Source organism: Zonotrichia albicollis, chromosome 8, assembly GCF_047830755.1.
Source record: "Zonotrichia albicollis isolate bZonAlb1 chromosome 8, bZonAlb1.hap1, whole genome shotgun sequence".
NCBI classification, from domain to species: Eukaryota; Metazoa; Chordata; class Aves; order Passeriformes; family Passerellidae; genus Zonotrichia; species Zonotrichia albicollis.
Genome location: NC_133826.1, coordinates 22,316,265 through 22,337,569, shown reverse-complemented (window position 1 = coordinate 22,337,569; position 21,305 = coordinate 22,316,265). Strand labels below are relative to the sequence as shown.

The following is a 21,305-nucleotide window of genomic DNA, read 5'->3' as shown; positions in this document are numbered from 1 at the left end:
CTTAAAGGGCCATTAAAGAAGAGGTTTAGAGTCCTTTTCAAGAATGCAGAAAAAATAATTATGGCAGGAAAATAGCTCTTTCTAATTTTCCCAACTTTGATAGAAATGTACCTACTCTAAAATGCATCAATATTTTAGCTTCTGATGCTTCCCCAAGGGCAAAAATGTCTGCCCTTTAGCTTGAAAACACCACTTGGTCCCATCAAATTTTGAAAACCAAAAAGTTCATAATTCATAATGTGACAAAACTAACCTATTAGGAGCAAGGCAAAATGACTACAACACATATATGTATATAGGGTTCCTCATATTACTTTCACTAATAGCTATAGAAATCACCTGTTCAGGTTATTCCAGCAACAGCCACAATCCTAAGCCTTTCATTTATGATTTATATAATAAACAACTCTGCATGTTTAACAAGGTCACCTCTAAAATGCTGTGTTTTCAAATCAGTGAACCCAACAGAGTTCCTAGGGAATGCAACAAAAATGAAGTCATTCTTTTTTTTCATTTGCAGATGTGGATTCACATGCAGATCATGGAAGTATACTTAGAACCACCTTTCTGAGGAATTTACCCCTAAAGTATTTAAAAAGAAGAAAGATGGGTATCTGTGAAATTGAGAAACAGAAGATTAAACTCAGGCAAATGTTTGAAACTGTACTATTTCCAAGTACAAATAAAATCAAGCCTGTACCAAAATCTATTTCCCCAGGTGCTGAGAGGCCCTGCCACTGACTTGCTGAGGAACACTGCTGGTTCCTGATCACTTCTCTGAACGTAAATGGCGTAAAGCTGTCCAGGTCATAAGCAAGTGTTTGAAGATGTGACATGTGAAAAGGGTCAACAACAAAGCCTAGCTTTAATCCTTTTGTGTGAAGCAGGAAGATGAATTTACCTCATATACACAATACATCTAAGTCCAGTGAAGTATAAAACTTCCAGAGGTGCCCAAGCAAAGCATTATGTCTTTGCTTTTTTGCATGCTGGGAGAGGCCGGGAGGGAAGTGAGCAGTGCTTCTCATGGGCTGGATGTAGTGAAGCACAAGGAACAGTTGTATGCCAAGCAGGGAGCTTTACTGCACCAAGTGTACTAATCACTGCTGCTATCTTCTCCCAGCCTGAGCCAAGAGCAGCACAACCCACTGGTCCAAAAGGGTGGAACCTGAGAATATGGGAGGCTTAGCCACTGGTGAACATAACTTCCCTCAATTCTAATTGGATTGTGACTAAATTCCCAGCACTGATAATACCAAAATGAGATCAGAGGGGAAAGCCTCCATATTCCCTTTGCACAAAGATTGGAAACAGCTCTCCCCTGCTGTTGTACAATAGCCCTGACCACCCAAAGATCCATGGCTTTAGTTAAAGGAGACCCATCTCACTGCCTGTTGAACATGTGTGAGCGTGTGATTATTGTGATGCTTTAAAAATTTCAAAAAACAGCCCAGAAACAGTGCAAAGAGTTAGTAGGCCAAATACTAAATGATGTTAATCTACACAAAAGAAAATTAGAATAAAAAATTTTAATAACAAAAGGACCTGATATGGGCTAAGGAGGAAGAGAGCAGAGTGCCTGTGCTTTTCAGGATCTCATTTTGTTTGGGGGATCCCTTTATCAAGCATTTAAGAGAGAACTATGTGAGCTCCAAACTCCATAGCAATGCACAACTAAGCCAGAGCACATCTTCAGACTTGCTTGCAGCCCATCAGAACTCCTGTAACCATTCCTGACACTCATTTGCTTGACCCATTTCTGATAAACAAAGAATGGAGTACTTGAAGTAGTTTTCCCCCTTGTTCGTCCCATTCTTTGCTGGTCTCTTGTTTTGTAGTCAGAGGTTAAACTGCTGACCTCTCACCTTCAAGGCAAGTTTTTCCCCCCTTCCATAAAAGGTTTTTCACAGTGTGCAGCATTCGGATTAGCCCCTATCCCCCTGAACAAAGGCTATGCCTTTGTACCACTGGTTTGGGCATGGAGTCCGTACATCAGAGGAAGCTGCTCCTACTTACCATTCACAATAACTATATTGTGAGGCCCCTCTAACGCCTCGTCTCTCAGTGTCTAGACTTTCACCCAACCAGCCAGCAAAAAGAAAATCCTGTAAAGCACTCAACTGAAAATTAACTATGGTATCCTGTTGAGAACCTGATGAAGACGTTATTTGAACATACGGTAAAACTTTCCATTGTTTAACATAAAGATAAGAGAAAAACTTTTAAAGCCCTGAGGTTTAAGTAGTCATAGGGATCAATTAACTCATGGGTCAGTAAATGCATTTTATAAGCAAGCAGCCATTTCTTATGTGTGTCTTTAAAATAATACACAGATTATTAAATTATATCCAAGCACACAGTATTCTGGATATTTGCAGAGCCTAATTTTATACTCACTATGGATACACTAAAGCAAAACTCGAGACATACAAAAATAATTGTATCTTCAAAAATTAACTGAAAGCTTAGTCACTACTGCCCACTGTCTCAGTTATCTTCAGTAAATAAAATAAAAGTATGGTAACACACGTATTTTATGCCTTGCTGTGTCAAACAAGACCTGTAAGGAAAACTGTGAGCAAGACAGGATATCCATAAAGTTAGATGGCTAACAAACAATTAGATTTTCCAGGGGAAAAAAACCCAAATAAAAAACAAAGGGAAAAAAACAAAAACAGCAAAAAAACCCCCACATTGCAGTGACTTGTAATTTGTTTATTTGCAACACTTGCATTGCTGTAGCATGAATAATCCACAGTAACAGGACAGTTTACATTAATAAATGTACTAACAGTGGTTAGGTTAATAAAAATCTATTCTTTCATCTTGAGAAAAAAAAAACAAAACAAGCAAGCCAGGGAAAAAATCTAGATCTGAGCAATATTTTAATGTTTGAATAAGCATAGGATATATTTTGAAACTCTGAAAATAATTTGTTATTGCAGAAAAACTGATGTTTGCATCTTCTTGGAATTCTTATGGCCTCTTTTGAGTGTGTACTTGGAAAGAATTCCCCAGGCTTTGCTAGTGGAATCGGGCACAGCTGAGGAAATGCATCTCTCTCATCAGTTTCCCCAATCTGTTTTGAAAAGAGAGCCAGAGTGTCTCAAAATAAGAGGCAAACAAATTACTGTCTGGCATAGGTTGATTGATTGGGGGAACATGAGGGGGTGGGCTAGGTTTTTTGGAGGGGGGGTTGTTTGTTTTTTTTTTAAAGTGTGTTTTGTGCTGAAACAAGAAAGTGTGAAATCATCCTTGTCATAACAGGAAAAAAAAAAAAAAACAACAACGTTTATCCTTTACCAGCACCCCACAGTGCCTGGTCATGGCCACAGCATGCAGAAAGCAACAGGATTTGGGAGTCTGGACACAAAGGCAACAATCCAGAAAAGGCCTAACAACAACCTCAGTTCTCTCAACAGGCAAACAACGTTGGATTTGCAAAGGAAGCAGAAATCAGAAGGTAAGAACCATCTCTGTCTTCTGTCCTCTGACATCAGGCACATGCCAGCATCTCCCTCTACCACATAGGTCAGTCATGCTTAGGAAGTATTTTAATGTTCCTTGTAATGCCCTTAAAAAAAAATCCCCACACAGCATAGCTGTCAAACCCAGACACTGCTGGGTATTAATCTCTTTAGCTATAAAAGTATTTAAGTCAACTTCTGATGCTTTAGCTCTGTGATCTTTCCCAAGACTGCCTGGCCTGCTTCCCAAGGAGAGATGAACTGCACACTGGATCACTGCCTGCAATAAATACCTGCTGCACTGCCACTGGAGCACAGGCACCCTCAGCCTTGCACTGAACTACCTCTCCTTGGAGATACCAGGTGTAAACCCCATCCAATTAATACTCATCTCCAGAAGTGATACTGAAAACACAGCAATACATCATTTACTGCACTTAAATTGGAAAGGATTGCCTGCTGCACCACTGATCCGGTGCACTTCTGCTGCAGGTCCACTGCAATCTGCCTTCTCACACACAAGATCCTCCCTGGGGTGAGTCAGCACTCTCTGAAGCTCACCACTGATTCACAGGAACCTAAGTCAGCCCCCAAAAACAATGGGGCTGCCACAGAAGAAAAACAACAGAGGGTTTCATACAATAATTCTGTTCATGGTACCAAGGAACTTCCTTATGCAGGTCAGCTATTGACTAAGAATTATTCAACAAGATGCACATTTTCACACATATGTAGGCCTGTCAGAGAGCATACACATAGACTGATTTCAGAAAGACAAAATGTCTGAGAAGTAAGAAATACAGAGCATTAACTCAAGAACATGATAATTGAAATTGATTGCCTTATGGTTATTAATTTTAGCTCTACACCAGGTTACTGACAGGACAAAAAATATTAACGTGAGAGACATAAACAGCAGAACACCTTTCAGTTCTTCCTGTAGCTTCTGCAGAAATCCACAGCACACCACCACCTTGGATCACCCTCTCCTCAAAACCCAAAACAGACTGAGAGAAAAATATAAAATAATATAACTTGGGTATGGAAGAGCACCTACTCATGGACAGGTTCAATAAATTCTATGGGGGGGGGGTGTCAAAACATCACCTATGGAACAAGCGAAGAATGGGAAACAAATAATCCCTATTTCTTGGGATTAAATCCCAAAAACTATAATCCAAGGGAATCAACAGTAGCATATGAGAAGGAACAAAGAGAAGCAACCTGCTCACAAACTCTGTACCACAGCCACCAACAGGACTGCTCCAAATTGCTGCCGAGGCCAAGGGTACAAAGAGTGCTCAAACCCCAGTGTGCTTGCACAGGATGGGCCCACATTTCACTCAGAGAACATGTCTGTGCTCAGCAGCTTCCAAAGCCAGGGTGACCATGGGCACCCATGCAGGAGCAACGATGGTGACAGCCATCAAGGCAGTTTTTGGGCAGTGGCACACAGCCTGCTGTGCCTACACCCAGCACCACCAGCTGCTGCACACAGGCAGAGAGAGGAATGAGCTCCTGCAAAACCTCCTCCCAGTTTTTCCTCTCTGCCTTGAAGGCCAGAATCATTATTCTGACACATCTTCCATTTTTCTTTCAGTTAGAAATACAAGAATGTAGTCTCACTAGGGACACAAATGGATGGAGCAGGTGATAGGGGCAGCCCTCCAGGCCCTTCCCTAGCCAGACTGATCCCCTTTCATTCACAATGAGGAAGGACAGAACATCTCCACACATGCAAAAGGGAGACCTGATGCTTTTGGAGATCACTAAAAATGGGTAATGGTTTGGGATACAAGCAGGCAAGAGCTTCACACAGTGCATATTTTAGACTGAGGGTTCAGGTGTTTTGTTCCAAGCAGGCAGCCTTATTTCCACAGACCACACGCTGAGCTCCTTGCAGCAACATCAGACCTATTTTAAGCTGTCAGATCTGGAAAGAAGAGTTAAGCATCTCTCAGAAGGTATTTCCTGGATATTTGAGTCAGCTTCAGGTTGTGCTGGCCAATACCACCAAAGCACTGAATTGCAACACCTGCTGTGATTAACTTCAGCTGGTTTTATTAACCAGTGTTTTACCAGCTATGTGAAAGAGAACATGCCTTCACATAGGGATCATGTATGCATTAAACATCAAAAAGTGCACACATAACTCGCCTGCAGCGAGTAAAATTCCAGAACCTGTATTTGCCCTGATGATAAGCAACACCTTTCTCTTGCACAAAACTTCAGCAAGCTAAATTTTTAACAAAGAAGTCTAATTTAAGAATACATTTTTGTTGTTCTTCAAATTATAGAGCATCTTCATAACAAACAGCCTCAGTCACAATTCCTCCCACATACACACTTGCACCCAAAATTAAACCCAAAAACAAGAAGACAGAAAAACAGGGAACCAACTGCACTGTGATAAGGGGTTCCTTCATTAAGATACTGAGCAAGATATTGAAGTCTCGTTTCTGATGTACCATGAAAAATTTCTTTTACAGACAGTTCTAAACCAAATACACACAACACATATTTAAGAACCACCCTGCATAGATGACTTGGTTTACCTTTGTCTTCATCTATGGGCTCTTGTTTACCATCTTGTTCTTTCTTACACTTAAACTATTTCTCATTCCTGACCTTCAAGGATATAGTAAAATGAACATCCAACATTTATGCAATACTCTCTACTCTAGAAGCAGCTAATGAAGAAAAGTGAACTACACAGAAACGTACATCTAAACTCCCTCTTAACACCAACAAATACACAAATAATCGCTTGTCTACCATCACTTTGGACACAAGTCACTTTAATCTCAATTATTCCATTACTAAAACTCCTTCAAAAGATGGGAGTTATAGATCTAGTTACAAATGAGTAAGATTTTAAGCCATTGTACAATGTATGATTCATTTCAAGTACCACAAAGCCCAGCAGCTAAGTTTAAGACAAAGGTTACTGATTATAATCCTCCAGTAACACTTGTAAATGACTTAAGAGAATTCTGATTATAAACTGTTCATTTTTTTCCCCAAAACAAGTTCTAATAAAGGGTAAGTGAATACATAACTTCTTTGTTTTGCTTTTGGAATGAGAGTCAATAGATTCTCAGCTTGTTTTTTTTTTAAAAAAAAACAGAACATAAACTTCAGCATTTGTTTTTTCTTTGCTAAATATACAGGAAGGCTTTGACAACAAAAAGGAAGCTCAGAACAGATTCATCCATTCATAAGTTTCATAGCACATTCATTCCTTTTTTCTGGTTCTTTAAAACATTGATTGTTTTCAAATCTGCTTCCACAGAAAGCAATACCAATCTGCTATTAACAGAAACAATTATGAGATGTCCTGAAATGCTAAAAGCTCATTACAAATGTGACAGAATTTTCAGCCTGAACTGAAGCAGACTCACAGTCCACTACTCTATGCATATTGCTTTTCTTGAGTAAAAAGAAAGAAATCAAATGAAGTGTCTTATCTTCAGTGTAACACATCTGTGCGGTACCTTGAACTCCATGAACAGAGTTCAGCACGATCCTCCCCCCTAAAAACGAAGACATGAGAAGTGATGCAACACAGAAGCAAAGTCCTAATCTGCTCCCCCCCCCCTGAAATCAGCCCTTGGTCACTGGATTTTGTTTGCATGTCTCCTTGCTGCTCTCTGGGAAACCCTGCGCCCCATGACAGGCACAGACACCCACCAGCTCTGCTGGGCCAGCTCTCTCAGGCAGTACAAGTTTAGAGAAGCAAAGCAACACTGGGACTGTCCTACTCCAGACACAAGAAAAGCTAGCACTTTGAAAAATTATGTAATTTCTCTATAATGCAGTTATATCTTCAATTCCAGCATATACACGTCATCTTCTTTGGGGCAGTTTCAGGACTGCTCATCCACTCACTTTTACTTCAATTCCACCAACACAGCTTCTGTAATTGAGAGAGCTTTTGCTTTCTCCCTCCTGCCTGTGGACAGACAGGTTGCAGAACAACCGGACAGCAACACTTCCCACTACCACCAAAAAAGTAGTACCAAGAAATGCACTGTGCTCAGTATTAGTCATTTACTTAAAGATACTGAAGCACCTACTTCCTGCAAAATGCTATTCAAAGACCTGTGGTTTTTCGCAGAAGTTGCCTAATGGACACTTATTGGCAGTAAAGCTCCTTGATGTGGCCCACAGGGAAGCATCAGCCAAGCTTTCAGCACCATGATCCAGGCTTTTGACATTTCCCTTCCCAGGCACTGGTACTTGCACTTCCTCCTAAAGCAGAGGATGTGTTTTACCTTTGTGGAGCCATTCCCTGTTTGGCTGAACAAGGCAAAATCCAATAAGGTTTAAGGATTATGTATGGCCCTTAAAATGTTGGGGGTATTTTCATCCTTTTCCCTTAGCACTGCTAAGTCAAATGAAAACATAAATCTCATACATGCAAAGGAGGAAGCAAAGACAATACAGGACACTCACAAGAAGAAGGAAGAAAATATCAGAGCTCTGTAAACATACTCCAGAGCTGAAAGATTTTGTAACCTATTAATAACTGCTGAGCTACCTAGCCACAAGTTGGGAAGATATTTCATCTATTGTTTATAAAGTGCTTTTCTTTGTTGACTTAGCACCATTCAAGACCAGACTTGGCTGGTATCCTATACAACACTGTGTTTTGAACTACCTTATCTTTAGTGCATGTGATCAGTTTTCTAAGCACAGATAATTCCACAGGGAAGGATTGCAGTTCATTGTACATAAAGCAGATTTTACCTCCACATCTGTGCATCCTATCAATGTCCATCACTTCTAACTAACAGCTACATATGAAAGAACTCTTGTTTCACTGCTCACATATTTTATGACAACTAAAAATTTTATTAGAATGTTTTAAGAATTTCAGATTAGAGGAGTCAATTAGCAGATCTCAACAAAACACCATTTTCCAATGTGGCTCTTAGTAAATGCTCTCTTAAGTAGAACCTAATGAAGTTGAAAACAATGATCTCTCTTGGCCAAAAACTGTCTCTGCCTAACCCTGCATGTTTGCCATATTCCAGTACATCTAGTTAATACCCTGTGAAGTTAAATAAAAGCATCCATAAATGTTGGTGAACCATGTATGAGCATGACATGATAATTAAACTTTATAACAATTGCTATATATTTCAAATTTGGTTTCTTTGGTTTTCAAAACATACTATTTTCTTGTAATGGATCAGTATTGCTCTCTGAAAAGAATATTAATTTAAGATAACATACACTATAATTTCTTTTGGCTTACAAACATGACAGAACTTCTAACATTCCTATTAAATATATTAATTTAATATATACTGCTATAACTTAAAAAGAAAAAAAATTAGATTCTGGAACATTGATTAATAGAAAGGCACTTTCTCAGTTTCGGTAACACTTAACTTTCAACATTTATCTCAAATTAAGCAATCTGTATCCGTTTCATGATTTGCATTGTGTTCAATGCACAAGCACAAAGCTGCTATACCAACTGCTATGCTAAGTAATATATACTGGTATACATACCCAAAGCAGCATTAACTAAATATAGCTCTTAAAACAAAGCAAAGAAAAGAAAAGACCAAACTCTCTTTGATCTCTCTGCATACAAAGCATTTCCAAACATGACATTGTTTGCAAATACTGTTTATGCTGTTCTGGCACTTTCTGTCCTAGCAAGACTTTTTGTCTTGCTCCCTGAAAGATGAATATTTCAAGATGTGCTGACAATTAAAACATACTGGTCATGCTTAGATGAATAATTTCTAGTGTTAAGATACACAGAAGCAGAACTTCAGTAGCAGAAGTCCCCCAGTACTACATGCCAGTATCAAGTTTCCTTGTTTATTAAGATAAAAGGAGGAGTGTACATGGTGAGACACAAAACAAACAATGCTCTTTTATCAGATCATAAAATCCCATTATGTTCCTAGGGCATAATCTGAGAAATTCTGATTTGGGTCCATACAGACCCCAGTTATGTTCTCAGCAGAAATCCAGAACTGCATCTACTAAGGGTATATATTTACTTTACACAGATTGGCTCTAAATCCATGCTACAGCACAGCTGTAAGGAGCATCTCCGCAACTTTCCTGAGTTGAATTAATTCCAGGCTCTTTTACTAAAGTTATTAATGAGAATCTTAACTGCTGAATGAGTAGATCATTCTGCAATCCTAGGCCACATCTTACTGGTGAAGTGACTGAATACAGATTCCAATTTTTACAGTCAGTACTTCTCTCTCCTTTTAGATGGGCTGTTGAATATTTTAAAAGTTGGAGAGCATATGAAGTATACAGCCACTTTTCACCAGAAAGCTAAAATTTCTACTGGGTACTCTCCTTTTGCAGAGAACATTTCATAACAAGGTATCCTTATTTTCACGCAGATTACCACAGTATTTTCCAGTTTATGAAGGTCCAGCAGCCATAGAAAGCATTACCATCCCAAACACCAAGAAGGAGAAGCCACACAGATGGTTTCTCTTACAGCAAATGTTGTTACCACTAAGTTTTCTGGGAAATGCAGAGAAAATCAGTGTTTCAAAGCTGAGACATGTAAACCCACATCAGGAGGGTCAGGCAAACCCCCAGACTGAACTAATTTTGGGCTGGAAGCAAAGTATTTCTCTCGTTTTAGAGCTCCAACGCCCACTGTAGTTTCAGATCTTCCTCATCTATACAAACTGCACAAAGCAGATCATATATAAGCAGAGACCAAGTCCATGCTCCCAGAAATTACAGAGCAAGTGCTTAGGATCATGGATTTACTGGCTGCAAGAGCTCTGCTGACCACAGCCAACACAATTCACTGACTTTTTATTTCCAAAATTTATCCTATTTCACTTCCACTGAAAATAATTTATTTTTATTTTTGTTTGATCTGGTTTACCCTGTCCTGCATCACTCTCCCCAATACCAGGAGCTGAGATGATTTATGCTTTGCTCACTGCTGAAAACACAATGCAAATTCCCTCTAAGGACTGCAGGACCTCGCAGGTACTGTCAATGACAGTCTGCTGTATTTGTCAGTGTCCAGTAAGATCACACAAAATTGTTCATTTAAAAATAAGAGAGTCATCATCATTAGCTGCCACACAGTTTAAATAGGCTTTAGTTTATTAATTTTTTTGCCAATGAAAAATATTTTCCCCTAGGCACTTAAGGGATGGTCATCTGAAGTTTTTTTTTGGTCAAGCAGTGTCACAGTATTGATTTCTAACATCACAACCAGAATGCAAAACAATATTTCCTTCAAATAATTCTTTGTATAATACAGCATATTATATCAAGCCCAAAAAAAAAAAAGTTCTTTATAAATTCCTTACTTATTAATTACACTTGCTAGTTCTTACTTTTTTTTTGCCTGACACTTGTAAAAGCAATTTTAGACTAGAACTAGTAAGGTGCTAGAGGGCTCCAAACCCAGGTTAAGCAGATGGAAACACATGGCATGCAACATGCCCATCACAGAATCTAAAACAGGTTTGCTCAAATGCACCAATTAAAATGCCTGATTGAAACTGAAACTGAATGCTCAGAACCTCACCTAACTCAGTTTCGGTGTCAGGGAGCTTTACTTGTCCTGGCACAGGACCACTGACATCACAGCCTCCTCTATGTGACAGCCAAAGTTCATCAGCTACTAGGAAACTGAAGTTCTTGTTAAGCTGGCAGTATTCTTAGAGGGAAAAGTTACCTGGAGGACAAATACCAGCAAAAGTCTTTCCTGGACACAAAATTCATCAGAATTTCCTCTGCTGTGTCACAATGCTGTTAACTATTTTCAGTTCTACGAATTACTGCATGATACCAATTAATACAATTGTGGTCTTTAGCCAGAATTTTGTTCACCTAAAACGAAAATTTAATCTATCTCAAAATCTACAATGCTTCAAAGTGCCCACAGGTGACACGGATCTAACTTTGAGTATGCAGGTTTTTTCTTAGGAGCTAAATTTTGCTGTGAACAGAAAAACTGGGAAAAACCATCACAGTTGTGGAACCCATTCCTTCAAAACCAGGACAAGAGTTTAACAAAACCCAAACAGATTCCAACACAAAGCCAACAGGAAGATAGTAGGACAGAGTAAGGGCATACCTAGCTGTGTTTAGCTTCCTGAACTGGCAATACATTTACTTTAACAAACCTGAAATACCGGAAATCAACACTAAGGGATGAATCAACAGCCAATGCTACATTGAATGGCATGAAAATCCCATCAGTCCCTCCCTCTGTGACCTGCACAAGGAACATTTACTGCCAGCTCCAGAGGCAGCCCCAGCAGCTGGATGGTGAGCGTGCCCACAGAGCCAGCCTGCCAGGTGCCACCAGGAGCAGGAAGGATGCTTCCCTCTTGCTTTTAGCAGTGACAGCTTTTTGAAGTGAAACACAAACAGCAAACACAGCTTAGGAGCCAAAGGACCTCCAGAAGATGGGAACAGGATGAATAAAGGATCAGCTCCTGCCAGCAAGACTACATTACAGTAACTGTTTCCCTCTTGACACTCTAAAGGCACAGTGGTTTCACTCCATTATTTCAAATTCATTCTAGACTTAAAGATTTCTATGTAAGTTTGCAAGCACCACACAACCCTTGTCCTTTACCTTTATGGTGCTACTTTTTCTTATTTTGCATTTAAACAGAACACAAATGCATTCAATGCAGCACAAACCACACTTTTTTTTTTTGTACTGCATCTTAACCTGAGGATATAAAAAGTATCACTGATCCATAATAACTCAATTTCACTCCTGGAAACAGCTGCCTTAAAATGTTAAGCTTTTCTTTGTAACTTCTGAAGGAAATAATGCTGTACCTATAATCATTATCAGCATGGCTTCTCTGTGTCAAGTGTAACTATCTCAATACAGTTAAATTTAATATTTAGCATCCAGTATTTAACTACTAAAGAGATTTTTGCATTTAGCCAGCCAAAAGCAACAGCAAAAGAACTGCCTTCTCCCAAAAGCAAACATTCCACCCCATCCACACAACTTAACAATACTTATATGTGCTCTAATACAGGTTCGAGTGGTGCAACAAATAAAACCCTTGATATTGAACAGCACCTAAAGTCAGATGCACAGGAAGTATTTGTGTCATTCTATGGTTCTGAGTTTAAGGAACAATGCAGTGTTAAACCACTTACAGAAAAATACCTTGGTTATGATGATTATGCCTCTATGATGATCAAACTTGCCATTAATTAAGAAAGTTTTAAAAATAACCAATATGCTCTTTTCAGACACAAGTTTTTAGTTTTAGCTAGGTTTCAATCTATATCTGAATACCCATTCAAACGCATAAAGAAACCAGATTGAGGAAACATAACCTAAGGACGTTGTTCAAACCTTGTTTCTAATTAAGGATTTAACACTTGGACAAAACCTTCCAAACAAGGATTGAGAATTCTGTAAAGGAACACAGTATGACTGTAAACTGCTGCCTTGGCTTTCCCAGTGCAGGAAGCGCAGATACCACACCCAAAATCTTGTTCAGGCCTTTTTTCTTAACTTCTGCTTTTTCTCTTCTTTTTTCCAAATAAAGTTTAGTACTAAGTTTTAAAATTTTCTCCTAAACCAGATTCACAAAACATAAAAAGTCTTTGTTCATCTAAATTATTCAGTTCTAAGCACAAAGGCACAATTTTTCAAAATACATGGAAAAATATTAAAGGCAAATATCAGAAGTTAATGTTTTCAGCATTTTTTTTACTCTGTCAGTCAGGTACAATCTTCCACCCTAAGTATTTGCCAGTAAATATGTTTTTATCAGGATCTTGGAATTACCACACATCAGCCTGCCATGAAAAACATAGATTCTTAACATATTAGTTCCAAAGCAATGCTAGGCTCAAATCACTCTTACTACATTACTTTAAGGAATAAAACCAGCACTTTTTTTACTTTGCTTCAGGAGTTTTTAAGTTCTTCACAAAAATTTGTGTAACTCTTCCCTTTGTAGCCCTGATCATGTTTTGTTTTATTTATATACAGAAGTATATACTTCAACAGTTAGATGATGAGCATGTGCATGTACACACATCTGCCATTCTCCAGATAATATCTTCAGTGGCAAAGGAAAAAGAATTAAAAAACTATTTTTGTTAACCAGACAGGAAACCCTACACTTCAGCCTCTTCAAATTAGTGATAGATAGAGAAGTGCCTTACAGCTTTGCAAAAAAAGCATTTTAAACCTTGGAAGTTGAACCAGTTTTCAAAGTTTTTTCAGCAGATTTTAAATCCTCCATATATTAAAAAAAATTAAAGTCATAACATTATATATAAAGAGAGGAAGCAGCATAAAATACCTATTGAAGAAAGATAAATCTCTGTGTACGATGGGCTGGTTGTTCAGTGTGTGGGAGGGCTGAAGCATGCTGACATTAGCTTAGGAAAATATGCAAACTCTTAACACTTCTGAATGCAAGCAATTTAAAAGCCCACAAACTATCCCCCAGGCAGCCATCTCAAATAGTGAAGTGCTAAAACGAAACTAAAATTAAATTTGAAAAAAGCACAAGAACATCAACTTTCATACTGATTGACTGCATTACACATATTGCTGTTTTCAACTTATATTTAGTTATACTACTACTAGTTGGTTCATTCTACTCAAATTTATATAAAATCCTTTTTATACCAACTTAATATTTGTATCCCTTAACTCATCAAGTTTTTCCCTTTTCATTTCACTGCCCAAAACCTGATCACACGGCTGAAAGTGACATATGGCACTACATGAAAAACTGACACAGCCGGGCAAGTGCCTGCAGGGGAACACACACTTCATCTCCAGCAGCAGTGGTGGCACAGAGCCTGCCCCCGCAGCACGGCAGCTGGAATCTCTGCAGCAGAGCAGAGCCTGCCACTCCTCCCAGGACTGTCCCCTGGCCGCTGGGGAGCAGGGTCGGCCCTCCCCACTGAGCTCTCTTCACCCCGGTAAAGAATGCAGGCGAGATAGGAGAAAGGGCTTCCTTGACCTATTTCTTCAGCAGCTCTCACCCCTTCCCCTCCTACACACACATATCTGCACCCACCTCCAAATTACACATACATCCAAGAATCTCTGGAGGTTGTTGGAAAAAAAAAAAAAAAGATCTGTAGGAAATGAGACACTAAAAAGTGGCAACGTTTTTCTCCACATTTTCGCATCTGTGGAGAAGCTAAAAGCTGTAGAGACTACACTGCATTTCTCAGTCTCTGGAGGAAATGAGGAAAAGGTAAAAAGCATCAAAACGCCCATCTTTATCTTAGATGCAGAATCATTCTTGTCTTAATTGGTTTTGTTGTTCATAATTTTCAAACACACAGAAGACATTGTTCATACCCTCAGGGGCTTTCCAATTAAATGCCAGAAATTTGAACACAATGAAATTACTCATTTAGCTACAAGTGCAGGGTTTAAAGATGATAATTTATGAAGGATTTACAGCTATGCTTAGTGTTTGTACACTAGAGAACTTTAGCCAAACTCTGGCTCATATTCCTTGGTTTTGTCTAAAGGACACAAGTGATGCTCTACCTGCTTTTCATATACTACCTGCTTCTGTCTTTAAAGCATTTACACAACCCTCAAAAAAAGACTGTGATATTTTCTTCTCCTCATCAGTCAATCCTACAGAGAAACCAGGCTAGATTAAATGTCCTTTTTAGCTTTGAAATTTCAACAGAAAAGCAAGAAACCACCACAGGGAAGTAGCACTAACCTAGATAACATATGAGTTACTGAGTCGGGGCAGGGGATCGGATGTTAAACTCAATAAAACTTCTGAAGAATATAAAAACAATTTTTTTCCTAATACACAAAAACTTCATCTAAGCTAAGACTATAAGCAGATATCCAACGCTGTCAAATGACATTTTACCAATTGAAAAATTCAATTTTAATATGTTAATACAGTGTTTGAGACTAAAATATACACATAAATTAGATACTTTAAGAAAGCTTTTCTAGTTCATAGCAACATATAGTTGCTCTCCACAGTCACCTGAAGAACAGAGCATGTTTTAAAAAAGCAAAGAAACCTAATTTTCTGTGGGCCAGCACTTTAGTACCCTTCCAGCTAAAACCAACAGGGAAAAAGGTTAGCAATATATAACCACTGCATCAAAAGTTTTTATTGCTCTTAAAAAAAAAAACCCCTGCAGACTTCCTCATGTGTTACTCTGATAGAATTATCTTTTTCATCGGGTTCAAGAGATGCTGTACAAAAAAATGTAGAGCAGAGGAAAGAAGTTATCTTGATCAGCATGTTACACCCAGTGGCTCAGAAAATGTGGTTAACAAACAACCCTCTAGAGTGAAGAAAAAAACAGAAGAAAAAGTGCTGCTTGCTCAGTCCACAACCTGTGGGCAGTTTTGGAAGACTCTAAATCTAAACCTTACCAAAGCAAGACAGATTACCCTTGGACAAAACTAGCAACTGCATAAACTTGGTTTTGGAACTGGGACCTTTCTGGATTTACATACTTTGTTAATACCTTAACAGAGAGCAATCAAACCTTATACAAAGAATTTTGCATTTCTAAACTAATTCCTGGACTTAATGCATACAGTTTTTAGCTCTACCAAACACACAAACTGGATTTGTGGCTTTTTCTTAAATATTTAATGAATATAAGGCCCTTTACAGAAAAATCATTTGGAGATCATACATCACTAAGATTTATTATCATTCTGGCAGAAGCAAAATAAACTACAGGAGTTATTCATGCAATTCAACAATCTATTTAGCACCTTCTCCGGAAATCACATTGTCTAGCCCTAGAGCTATATAAGACTTCTTAGCATTTAAGAAAGAAATAGAGACAAAGAAACCAAGTTTCAAGGGTGTTCCAACAATTATTCTTAGATTAGACAGAAAATGAACTGGTACATTAAAAGGGTTTTCAAGAAAAACTTTAACAGTCAGGACTGCTTTAGACCCAAACCACAATTCAGTAGTTGACTTTTCTGGATTCACCTGCAGCCTCCAAGGAGCCTTTCTGTTGTTTTTTTTTAATGTGCTATAATCAAAGGAAAAGAAGGTATAGCAGACAGCACTCTCTTAACCACACTGAAACCAATCTGAGTCATCTTCTCGGCAAACTGTGGACAGAAACACTGAAAACTTTATGTTCACAGAAGCTGTTGCACATTGCTTTTCTACTGCTGGCTGCTGTATCTGCACTGCCTCCTGCATCTGCAATCCAATTTTAACAGAATCAATGCACAGGATATAAAAATTATAGACTGAGTTAAATTGCCAGCTTCCTCTCTACCCATTTAACTCAAACCCACTGCTCACACTTAGAGGTGTGTATGTACAACCTGTGCATGCTTGTGTGCTCATAGATACACAGATAAACATACACTCCTCACAGAGATTACAATGGCACTATTCATTTGGACATGTCCTGGGGAAAAGTTCAGAAACCTCAACCTTTCAGAAATTCAATTTACTTTTCATGATAGAAGGATCTGGATGATAAAAAAAAAAAATTGCTCCAGACAGCTTTATTCAGACAATTCCTAGGCTCCAACTCAACTTCCAGTGCCAGCTGCAGTGTAATTTTCAAGGGACAAAAGAGTTCCAGGAGGAGAGTAAAGCTGCTGTAGGTGCAGCTGTTGAGCAATAGCCTTATGTAAGACTGTGCACTTAGGACAACTGAACCACTGCTTCACTCCTGATACCCAGTAAGGGTGACTCAGCTCAAAGTGCAAAAAGCTTTTCAAGCTAAAGAGAAATTCTTGTCCTTAAAATAACAGAGCAGTTTTGATAATATCTGTTATCAAGCTGCCCTATGGGTCTGTAAGTGAAAATTTAATACAGAAGGCCTGCTGCTGATATTAAATTGAGCACACATTTTTGCTATTTCTTGTTCACTGTTCATTAAGGAATAACACAGAAAAGAATTACAAAAATATGCAACTGCCTGGAAGGCAGTGTAAAACCTTTTTTTCTGTAAGGTGCTACTCACATTGCAAGCCAAATACACAATTAGCAAATACCAGGCTGTTAGAATAGCTTAGCACTTCTGTCCCAGTCACTTAGCAAACGCTGCTGAACAGAAGCTAATTCATCTCAAAAGTCTTGCAAGAAATGGGTTATGAATTTTCCTAAGTAAAAGCTGTCACATCAACTAGTTACTAATTGATGTTTGCTATCCTCAGCACTGCAAAGGACCCAAAGTTATGATCTGGGCTACAATCTCATGTTGGTTTTAAGGGTTTTGTCTCCTCTTTGGAGATTTACTCTAAAAATCAAGTAAGCATGTATCCTAAACTGTTGAGGGAATTATGAGAATATTTAGGTAGAGAATATCCTTTTTTTTCCTCTCCTGTCTTAGGAAAGAGTCTGAAGATCACTGTTCTAGCAATGCTGCTATGCATTCCTGTAGATTAAAACAGAGTAACAAATATTCAAGTATGTAAGCTACTCTTAAATCACAAAAAAATCCAGAAACCATGTATCCAGTGGGAAACAAAATTTTGATCCACCTATAAATAAGTACATGCTAGCACAACTGAGCCTGTAACCAATTCAAGAGCTACCTACCAAACATGAAGTGATAAATTCATACTAACTTAGATGAAATCTCTTTGGGTTCTACTCAATGTAAAGGGTTCGCCTATGTTGAAAATAATTAGTGGAATAATTGAAGAACAAATTTCTTAACACATGTAAGAAATTATATGCTGCTCCATTTCATGTATGTATGATCCTTTACAGTTGGAACAGTCCTAGGACAATGTAAAGTCTGAAAAACCTACATTCCTGGAGAGCTATGTTGTAATTAAGAAGTTATGAAAAAATGCTTTTACAAAAGCATTAAACAATTTTAACAGCAAAATTCTTTATCATGTCCGACTGTTACAGGCATTCAGAATCCTCATAAAAACATCTTAGTAAGAGCTCCACATGCAGTAAGGCCACCTCCATTTTGATTTGTTAGAACAGTTATACATTGGCACAGGGAAATTAAAATACAGGAGAACAGAGACTACAGCAAAGCTTGAAAAGAAAAAGCTTAGAGATACACAGGTCACATTAAGGTCTTCCTCGCTCCTAAGTCGGCTTCTCCTGCTGCTCACTCATGCAGGGAGATCATAATTTTGTGGCTGTGATATTTCCACGGCAACACTGGTGACAGTGATGTCACAAATTCAGTCCTGACATAGCTTCAGGATCAAGTACAAGGAGCAGATGGGATGCGAGGGAGAAAGCCCCTATTTAAACACAAATCTCTTTCATAAGAAAGAAAGAGGCATGAGCAAAGAACCAGGTGAACGGATCGTGTTTTCAAGTATGATATATTCAAAAGATTATCCTAGCATGAAAATCTATTTAAAGGCAAGACCTACAATACAGGGTAACTGTCAAATTTGTTAGGCCTTATAATAAACCAACCTTGAAAGCTCCCTGTTTTGCATGACAAGCCCTGTGCTCCATTTCTAAAGTGGCACTGAAGACAATACACTTTTGTCCCTTGTGAATTTCCTTTAGATAACTTTAACATTCAGATATATTAATTTGATACATCACTGTGCTCATAATACCATATGTAAATATGATGTCAAGCCCTCACTGGAGTGAGTTTGTTATCTGAATTAGATATGATATGAAAGACATTAAAACAAATCCCAGATGGGTCACCAAGTACAACAGGATGGTAACTGGAATATTCAGCCAGCCCTGTTAGATTGGCAAAAGGAGACTGTACTTTTGTCCTGATCTGGATGCATGCAAGAATTAACACAAGCTACAGGCCAGCTGAAGACGCCTGAGTCTCTCACCAGTTACACACTGCAGACTCCAAAATATTACTGGTAACAAACCCCCTTCCTGTCTTTGGCCACCCCATGAACCAAGAGCAACTGAGCCCACAGAGCACAGAAGCAATTGTAACAAAAGGGAGAATAGCAGGGAGTGCAACCACAATACAGCCACAAACAGTCCCCACATTAACTTGTGTCACAGTGCAAGGAGACACACAGATTTCTTAATAATGCTTCTCTCCATGAGGACAAGTAATAAACAGCAAAACTACCAAGCAAGAGAGACAAGGGAAGTGCCTAGGACCAAAATTCAGATTTCAAGATGAAGACCTGGAAGGATTACCAACAGTCTAGCTCTCAGGGGGGAAAGGAAGAAAGGGAATAGAATTTGCAGCCTGAAGCCAGGCCTAAGCCAAGATATGAACAGGCCCCCAGGAAGGGATATTGGGTGGGCCCAGAGACTAAAAGCACAATGCAAGGAGGAGCAGATCCAAAGTCAAGTAGCTAAACAGGGTTCCCAGACATCATCTATGAAATCACTAAGGCAAAATCTGCGCATGTGATCCAAGCCACAACTATGATCATAGTTAGGAAAGTCCACCTGATTTGCCAAACTATGACAATACCAACACTAAATCAAAAAAGCAGGCAATAAACTGGAGGGTGCTGGCTGGCAACAAAAATAATTAAAAGACCTGAAGGCTCACAATTGTTTAGCGTCAACAAAAAGGGGTTTTTTTCCCAAACACATTAGACACATTTTGACAACTCACTAACAGAAACGCTGTCTGAAATATAAAAAAAACCAAGGAATAGTGTGCAGCTATAAACTTCTACAGGCCTCTAACTGGTTAAAGTAGTAAACTCTGGAAACAGTATCCATTAGCACAGTAGGACAAGAAATATAGTCTGTTTTAAGATGTAGTTTATTGTTTTTATAGTTGTGATTAAGACACAGCTGTCACAGACTAACATGACTACAATACAACCCTGACAAGACTCCTCCTCTCCCTTTGCTTTTGTAAGGCCAACAACCTCGGATGAGAACATGAACCCAGTTCCCCCAGTGGACTTTCAAGAGGTCACTTTAATTTCAGTACTGGAAAGCCCATCTTTTTACCCAAGGGGAGGGAAAAAAAGCCTCTCTCAGACAACTCTTGCACTACTACATCTCTTTTACCTCGTGTTTATAGAGATGTGAAAGTGACGGCTGATACAAGCTCAAGGCAGCTCTCACTGCTGTTTGTATGATGCAGCAAACCAGGGCAGCTGCCAAACATGAGCTACAAAGAAAGTCTCTTCCTATTTTTTTCAGAAAATAACTTACTTTCTCTCTATCACACTGATCAAAATTAACATTCCCCTGATAGACAGAAGTCAATTGCTCTTCTAAAATGAAATCTTACACAAAAATCAACATTTTAAGAGTAGAAAATACACTTCAGGGTTTGCAAATATATCATGAAGAACAAAAATATTTTTACAACAGCTAAAATGAAAACAAAACCCCACAACAACTACAAAGTAATAGATTTTAAAAAGCAAAAAACTAATCATAGGCACATTCTAACACAATCTCAGCCCAAAAGCAATTCAAAGTACAAAATAACACTAGACTGGCATGCCAAGTGTTTTTTCCAGCTCTCATTTCTCTATATAAATATCACAGACACAGTGTATTACATTACCTTCGTTTTCTGAAGCTTGGCATTTTACTTTCAGTACCAAATCAAAGGTACGTTCCGGATTTTCCCTAGAAGAAATAAATACAACCAATTATCATATACATATTTCAGATCTTATTTCTACTGTTATATTCTTTCCATTCTTTTTGCAGAATAATAAATAGAATGAAAATATTATTAAAACAAAATTAGTACTCAGATTAGTTCTAAGAAAGAACCAAAAAGTCACATTTCCCTATACAGCCTTAAGAAAGGAATAAGAAAGATAAACAAGCTAAACTGTGTGATTTATTTACATTTTATTGTCACTGCCTTATATATCAAATAGCTTTTAAGTCGCTTCACCATACCTCATCTAATAGTTGAGAAAAAAGAGCTACCAAACTCCTTATC

At 38.5% G+C, this 21,305-nt stretch overlaps 1 protein-coding gene across 5 annotated transcripts in view; it reads right to left on the bottom strand.

Moving 5' to 3' along the window:
- DENND1B (DENN domain containing 1B) overlaps positions 1 to 21,305 on the bottom strand; it is a 207,112-nt gene that overhangs the window by 138,300 nt on the left and 47,507 nt on the right. For 4 of the 5 annotated variants that reach the window (XM_074546242.1, XM_074546244.1, XM_026793472.2 and 1 more), the window contains exon 2: positions 20,916 to 20,980. In XM_074546242.1, the coding sequence (XP_074402343.1) occupies positions 20,916 to 20,980 (65 nt within the window). Of the gene's footprint in view, positions 1 to 20,915; positions 20,981 to 21,262; positions 21,283 to 21,305 lie in introns of those variants that run through there. The other variant, XM_074546243.1, reaches the window with a different exon arrangement.